We start from the raw sequence: 7,909 nt of genomic DNA on the forward strand, positions 1-7,909 counted from the left end.
ATCACTGGATATAAATAACAATTTTTAATGACAATTTTTCTTAAATCATTTGCTTTGATTTGAATTCATGCAATCAAACTAATAACATAATACAATTATTTGTAGCAGATTAACTAAATTATGAAACTAAAATATATTCATACATTCTATAATTTTATTAAAAATATAATTATGTTATTTCTAGTTTTAAAATTGATTTTTCTTTTTTTTGAAAATGACTAAAATCAAGCATATTTTCAATATTTTTTCTATTTGAAAACAAAACATGTTTCAACAAACTAATCACGTTTCAATAAAAGTAAAAAATATTTTCACGAACTAATTAATCCCTTAATTTTATGTCCTAATTGTTTACCGATTGTTGAGCAAATACCATTAGCTAGGTAAAACTATTTATAATTTAATTTAAAAGCTTGCGACAACAAATAAATATCCAATTATTTTTATTACACATAACACATAACGCAATCAACGAGAATCATCCACTATCGATGACATACACATATTCAAGTTTAAAACATAGTGAAAATTCAGTTACAGTCAATTTTATATGAAGTTAATAGTTAAGAACCGTTAAATAATTTGATTGATTTGACTTAATTTTTATCTAATGGCTCTCATTTATCAACTTCATATAAAATTTACTGCACCTGTATTTTCATATTAAGACATTCAAAGGAAGGACAATTGAACAAACATTGGAAACATCCTTATTCTTCACACTGATTATTTAGATCATAACAAGCAATTAACTTGATAATCACCCTTATGCCTTGAGAAGATAAGCATCAATTTCTTTAGTGGACTTGTCAAGATACTCCATGTAGCCATATGGAGCTTCAACATCATTGTTGATCTTCTCATATTCAACACTCCAGGTAACTAAAGTGCCGCTATTATTACTATTGTCACTCACTTGAAAAGCTAGCTTAAAAACCTTATAGTTTTTACTGATATCTCCATCAAAGAGGTTGTATATCACCAAATATTTCTGCTCATCAATGATGTCAATCGTCTCATTACATGTAACCACCTTGCCATCTGTTATTATAATCAACATCAACGAACAGAAGAAAGAGGATGAAAGAAAAAATGTTTAAAATGTTTTGCATTCACTTTTTTAATGTCATTATTATTAAAAATTAATAAAACATTCAGCCATGTAGGACCTTATATAGAAAACAAGCTACCTACTATGTACAATATTGTCAACCATCTTCCTTATTTAACTAAGATATTAGATACTGAATCCATTTCTTCAAGGAAGAACCGAAGAATTACTTTATAAAATATATTTATCTACATTTCCCCTTACATTAAACCATTTAAAACATTTTAAACATTTTAATAAGGCAGGTAAACTATGTTTGCTCAATTCGATAGTGACTGCGATTCTTACTTACTGCATGCAAGTATCTCTCTTCCCTAAAGGGGTAACTAATAAGATAGAATCCATGATGTGAAACTTTCTATAGAAGGGTCAGGCTGATGGTAGAGGCATGAATCTAGTTAACCGGAAGGTGTTGGTCACCCCTAAGAAGTTTGAGAGTTTGGGAATTAGAGATCCTATTTGTGCTAATATTGCTCTTCCTAAAAAACTAGTTTGGCAACTTTTTCACCATCCTGACAAGCTATGGGTTCAACTGTTGATGGAGAAATACCATTTTTCTAAGGATGATTGTTTCAGTCGGTCTCGAGGAACGGAATCTTATATTTGGAAGATTATATGTTGAGTTTGGGATATCCTGAAGGAAGGTTTTATTTGGTGCATTGGGAATTTAGAACAGAACTTTTGATTTTATAAATGGAGAAGAGAGGGGTGACTGTGTCATGAGATGGATTATGTTCACATTTCTGATTCGGATCTCAAGATCTTGGACCTTTGGTCATCTGGACAGTGGAACCTTGAGAATATCTATTTTCTTCTGAATCAGTCCCTGCAGAGCAACATTAACTCTTACAACCCGGATGTTCAAGCTGGTTCAGAGGTCGGTTGGTGTTGGACTGATGCGACTTCAAAAGTTTATGACACTCGTAGTGGTTATTTGTGACTCAGTAAGAAGATGTTTAGTTGGGAGGATAGGAGTAATTGGCTTTGACTATGACTTTGGCGTCAACATGTTCCAAAAAAGTACAAATTTTCAGCCTGGCTATGTCTTCGGGAGGCTCTTCCTACTGCTGCATTTTATTTTAGGAGGGGCATTTCGTACACGGATAGCTGTCCACGATGTTTCTCAGGTCAAGAATTGGTTTTACATTGCATTCGGAATTGTCCAAAAGTCGAGCTAGTTTGGCAAGTTTTGGGATCTCCGGTCAACCAGTGGATTTGATGAGTTGGTTCCTACATAATAGCAAACAGCGCCCCTTTAGATTCTTTTCTAGTCTCTAGTGGATTTGGCATTCGAGGAATAACGAGATCTTTCATCCTCACGAGCATTGGACCACAGACAAGGTGACTGGTATGGCTTTATCCTTGAAAAAGGAGCTTTTGAATATTTTTAAATTGCAACGACTGTCTATCACCTCCACCACTAGTGGCTCTTAGATTCCCTTCTCAGTGGGTACCTTTAAGATTAATTGTGATGCTAGCTATCTTGGCAATGGTGCTCGGATTGGTTTTGCTTGTGTTAGCAGAGATTGGAAGGGAAGGTGGCAACGAGGCTGTCTGGGAACAATTGAGAGTCGTAGCATTTTTCAAGGAGAGTTGTTTGCTACTTGGAGAGGCTTTCTTTTAGCATGAGACTCGGGACAAAGAGACATTATATGTGAGACAGACTGTGTAGAGGCCTTTACTATTGTCAATAATTTACAGGATTATTCTGATTTTATTGATCTTTTGGTGTTAAAAATCTGAGATATCATGTCTTGGAAATGGCGTGCTGATCTCCGGTTGATCTTGAGAGATGCAAACACAGTAGCAGACATCATGACAAAGACTGCAATGAGGACCCTTTCTCCTCAAGTGGAGCTTCCGTTGCCTTGGAAGGAGTTTGAGAGTAGTATTCAGCGGTACTGCCGTTCTTAACCAGTTTCTTGTTTATTTTTATTTCTTTCTTTGTTGTTATTTGTTTTCTTTTAAGTCACAAAAAAAAAACATTTTAAAAAATTTTTAGTCCCAGTAAAATACGTTATTTCGTATTAATTCAGAAGAGAAAGTATGGAAAAACAATGTTAATTGTGAACAATGTGAACAATAAATTAAAAAAAATAAAATTAAAATTAAAAATGAGATCATTAATTAATTATTTAATATCAAATTTTAAAATTTAAAAAATTAGAATTAGCATTTAAACTCATTTTCACTACGTACGGTTCTTCATAATCTCACCATAACCTCCAATACACGTCCAAAACTCGCCATCATCTTCTCCGGTTCTCACCTCGCGCCGCTGCACTTTTCGTCGGCCATACCGATGCCGCCGCATCCTCCCGCTGACACTGCTCTCACTTCCGCTGGTCAGCCCAACGCACGCCCTTCGATGCTCAGCCCAATGCTGTTACTGCTGTTTTCACACTACTCTTCCAAACCGGCTTCACTTTCTCCCATTCCTTTAAGCTTCTTCTCACCGATGATACCACCATGCTCTTCTTCTTCTTCGAATCCAAGCATAATTAGCTTCTTTCATGATTTGAGCCCTATGTTTCACAACAGTGCCGCTTTCGTCATGCCTAGTCCTTCAAACTATGTTTCACCACAAACTCTAACTATAGATTTATTCAACTAGTTCTTAGATTGATTATTAGATCTTATTATATACGTACCATTTATTCATCAATTTAATTTCATTATCACATCATCAACTATAGTCGTTGCGTCGTTTTTAACATGGCCTTTCAGTGAATCTATTTCAATGGCCAGTTTAAAATGGTCATTTTATTAGGTATGTAGATGGTTATTTTAATTATTATGTGGATGATTATTTTGATTGAATTGGGTTAGTTATATATAATTAAAATATATTGGATGTTCTATTCACTAGGTATGCAGATGATTATTTTTATCCTTAAGTAAATGGTTATTTTCACTAAGGGTGAACGATGCCGGAGACAGCGTGTGACAAGCCAAGTAGCAACGGTGAAGTGGAATAATTATTAATAAAGATGGGGATAACAGCCAATTAAAAAAAAAGAGAGTATTGAAGTAAAATATTTTAGTAAATTAAGATTTAGGATGATTATTTTTTTTGGAATAACTGAGTGGATTTTTTAATTTAAGTAATTTGTGAAGTATTTTTATATATATATTAGACTAAACATCCAATTCATTATTCACATTATCAAAATTTTTTATTATCTTTCTAGTAAAATTGAATTTAGAATGCACAAATATACTTAAGAAGGGTGAATTGAGTATAAAAAACAAAACATAAATTTTTGTTCTATAAGCAAATTTCAAAAACGTTTAGACCATATACTTAATTTTTTTATGTACCACTTGAATTAAAAAGTAAATAGTAACGCAATTGTACTTTTTTTAGAATTTGCAAACAAACCTCAAACAATTATAAAGAGTTATACTTTTCACACTATTTTAAAATAACAAGTAACTATTAAGAGTGTGGGAAAGAAAAAATGCAAACTTAGATTTTATTTTTATTTGATATAATTTCTTTTATCTACCTGCAATCTTCTCCACTAGGCGCGGAGTTTCTCGTCATAGACAATGGGGCTATCCCTCTTCCTCAAAACATTTTATAAAGGAACTAGTAGAATTATATGAAAGAGTATAATTAATTCAGGTACTTTAAGTTCAACTCTCATTCACTATCAAAAATTATTAGAATAGCGATTGATTTAGCAACTGATATTTTTTAAAAATTAATCGCTAAACTCTTTGCGATCGATTTAGCGATCGATTCTAGTGGTCGCTAATTTAAAAATAGCAACTAACTTCAATCACTAACTATTAGCAACCGATTTTTAACTAATGCTACCAAACTAGTACCAAACGATATTGATCGCTAAATCGGTCGCTAATAATTAAAATCGGTCACTAAATGGCGACTACTTTTTTGTCGCTAAATTGGTCGCTGAAAAAATCGGTTGCTAATAAAATCGGTCGCTGATGTCTGACCTGAAAATATAAAATTGGTCTCTCAATCGGTCACTGTTACTGATTTTCTAATTATAGAATTTTACTAATTATTCACAGTATCTATATCGAAATATAGAAATTAAAAGAGACAAAAATTCATAAATATTTACAATATCCATATCGAAATAAAGAAATTAAAAGAGACAAAATTCATAAATACATTAAATTTATGATCCACAATCCAAATGTACATTGATGGCTTATAATCTACAATCCAAATTCATGGTACAAGGTACATTTACTACTCATATCTTAGAACACTAAACTTGTAAATCTACATTAATCTTCTAATGCAACTTGATACACGTGGAAAGGGAAACATTAAAGAAGCAATCAGATATATGACATAATAGAAAACTCTCATCTTCTAAGAAAATTTTTCGGGACTCCCACAATCAGTAAACAGAGTGCCCTATTGAACATCATCTGCTGAAAAACATTAAAGTACCATATTGAAAGCTGATTTTGAATGCAGGATGCAATATACACAAAATATATGTAAATACAAAAAGAAACAATTTCTATTGAAATCTCCCATCTTTGCTTGTGCCAAAGGGATTGTATCCGAGGATTTGATTAGATTTAGCTATCACCAAAAGTAATAATCTGCTCAAGTGCATGTCTCGTACGAAATTGCAGCAATAGAAGAAAATTAACATAATACTTAACAAAAGTGTAAAACAAATTTAGTTTGGGATGAAGAATAAAAGACCTTCACATTTATGCAAGAATCATTGACCATCCTCTGTATTTGAGAAACTTTGCTAAGCCTACGCAAAATCATAATTCGACCAAGTGCATTGGGACTTTTAGGAAGAGTGAGATTAACTAACAAGGGTATATCTTGACATAAGGACCAAGATTATCTTATAAAATTAAAAAATAAAATAAAATAAAAGTGCCATTCCATCCAATATATCTTTTTGTAATGAATTCTCCTAATATTTGATATGAAGTATATGATATTTAAGCGCATTATCATACTATATGATAAATGCTATATCTTGCCTTTGGTCCCTAGTACGAGTAGGCCCAATAATAAAATTGTATGATATATAATCTAGCAATGATTAAACTCTTTAAGTAAGAATATTTGAAATTGTTCTGAATTGACGACTCAATTATCAAATCTTCAATTAAAATTTTGTTTTGATTCCTCAGGTAATATTGTCAATAAAACTTTCATGAAAAAAATTAATTATCTCCCAGTTAGTAAAAAAGTAAATATCTAGAATATTTATGACATACACTTGGTCATGCAAAAGCTCCAGCATATCTTTTGAGAACCTGGTGATGTGATCCCTCAATATGAATAGTGACCTGAGAAACATAAATATCAATCATAAAGGTAAAATATAATATTTTAGCTGGTCTATTTGTAACATAATTGTCATTGTTGTCTCAAACTTGCAATAACTTTTTATGAGTTACACACAATGAGTGTAAAATAAAACTATAACATAAAAATTTTATAGAAAATTTTCTTAAAGTTAATATTATCCACTCTATTAATAAATTTCCTCCTCTAAATTTACTAGATTTTCAGTTTTAACTCACTTGGATCCTTTGATAAAGCCTTGATCTCCAACAAGCATCTCACCATCTATAAGGAAAACCTCTAACTTTGAGCATCAGAAAATAAATTTCATTTTACCCTTTGAAATTCTAAAAGACAACAAAGGTTATAGAAAAAAATAATTTTACCAACATAATTGTCAAGAGTTGACAGTATCTCCACATTCGTTAGATGTCAGTATTAGTTTAGAAAAAGGAAGCATCAAAATTGCCTCACCCAAAATGCAATATGCCAATTAAATTGGCCTCCAACCTACACATTATTTAAATTTTTGAAGCTGGCTCATTTGCAGATGACACATTCAAAAAAATAATAGATGCGAAGTGTATAGAAAATTTTTCAATGAACAGTTCTTTAAGTTAGCATTACACAAGCCCATAAATTTGCAGTAAATGAACTCATAAACAACTATACTAATACTCAAACAACATTAGTTCATGACAAATAAAATGATTATTTAAACCAGCAAACTAAGAAAACAATAAGAGAACCATCTAACAAGCTAGATTTTATGAGTATTAATCTTACAATCCACCATAAACATAGCCTAAAGCTGTCCCAGCTGGTATATACATATAGAAGGTAGCAAGCCATGCTGTTTTCTACCATCAATAAAAATACAAGTAAAGCTGCAACTCTAGATTGGTGGAGACATTAAATTCACCTAATTCTGATGGAAATGAAAAAGATAAGACTAACCTGTTCAATAGGAGCATTGTCATCTATAAAAAGTACTGCAAGACTTATGAAGGATGCTTCGCCTACACTAATTAGCCTGCCAAAACCATGGCATCAGTCTTGACTCTTGACTTAATACATCATACTAGCAAATGGCAAAGTATTAAGGCTCTGACAAGTTGAAAACATATTCCCTCACATTCGACATATTGCAATAGACCAAAAATCAAATGAACTACCACATCCAGCTATGGCAAACTCTTCTCATTCACTTTAATCTTTTTTTTTTCAAATTTGACATGTTTTGGCGTTTGGCCCCTCAAATTTTATTTTCAAGCTCTATCACTGCTCCCACTAAAGTGATAGAAATTTTTCACTATACACCGTGTAATACTCTACCATTCAAAATTTTACGCTTAAGTTGTAAAACAGAGATGGTGAGGTATTACGACCTCTAAAATAAAATATATTCATAGACATAGTCGAAAGAGTGCGTAACTAGGAGCCTTTAAGAAGAGTTTAAATAAAATTCGCAAAAAGAAAAGTGCATTGCCCAGGTA

The 7,909-nt window shown here is 32.1% G+C and overlaps 1 protein-coding gene across 1 annotated transcript; it reads right to left on the reverse strand.

The window, feature by feature from the left end:
• LOC107611411 (MLP-like protein 31) lies at positions 767 to 3,425 on the reverse strand. The gene is made up of 2 exons (XM_016313338.1): positions 3,311 to 3,425; positions 767 to 1,041 (listed from the first exon to the last, which is right to left on the reverse strand). The coding sequence occupies exons 1-2, from the start codon at positions 3,423 to 3,425 to the stop codon at positions 767 to 769; spliced, it is 390 nt and encodes a 129-aa protein (XP_016168824.1).

This window comes from Arachis ipaensis, chromosome B08 (genome assembly GCF_000816755.2).
Source record: "Arachis ipaensis cultivar K30076 chromosome B08, Araip1.1, whole genome shotgun sequence".
NCBI classification, from domain to species: Eukaryota; Viridiplantae; Streptophyta; class Magnoliopsida; order Fabales; family Fabaceae; genus Arachis; species Arachis ipaensis.

Bases quoted from the DNA above. Each gene is read 5' to 3' on its own strand.
- LOC107611411 (XM_016313338.1), bottom strand. From the start codon at position 3,425: ATGCGGCGGCATCGGTATGGCCGACGAAAAGTGCAGCGGCGCGAGGTG. The intron at 1,042-3,310 runs GTACGTAGTGAA...TTATAATAACAG, and splicing joins TGGTGAGATTATGAAGAACC to ATGGCAAGGTGGTTACATGT.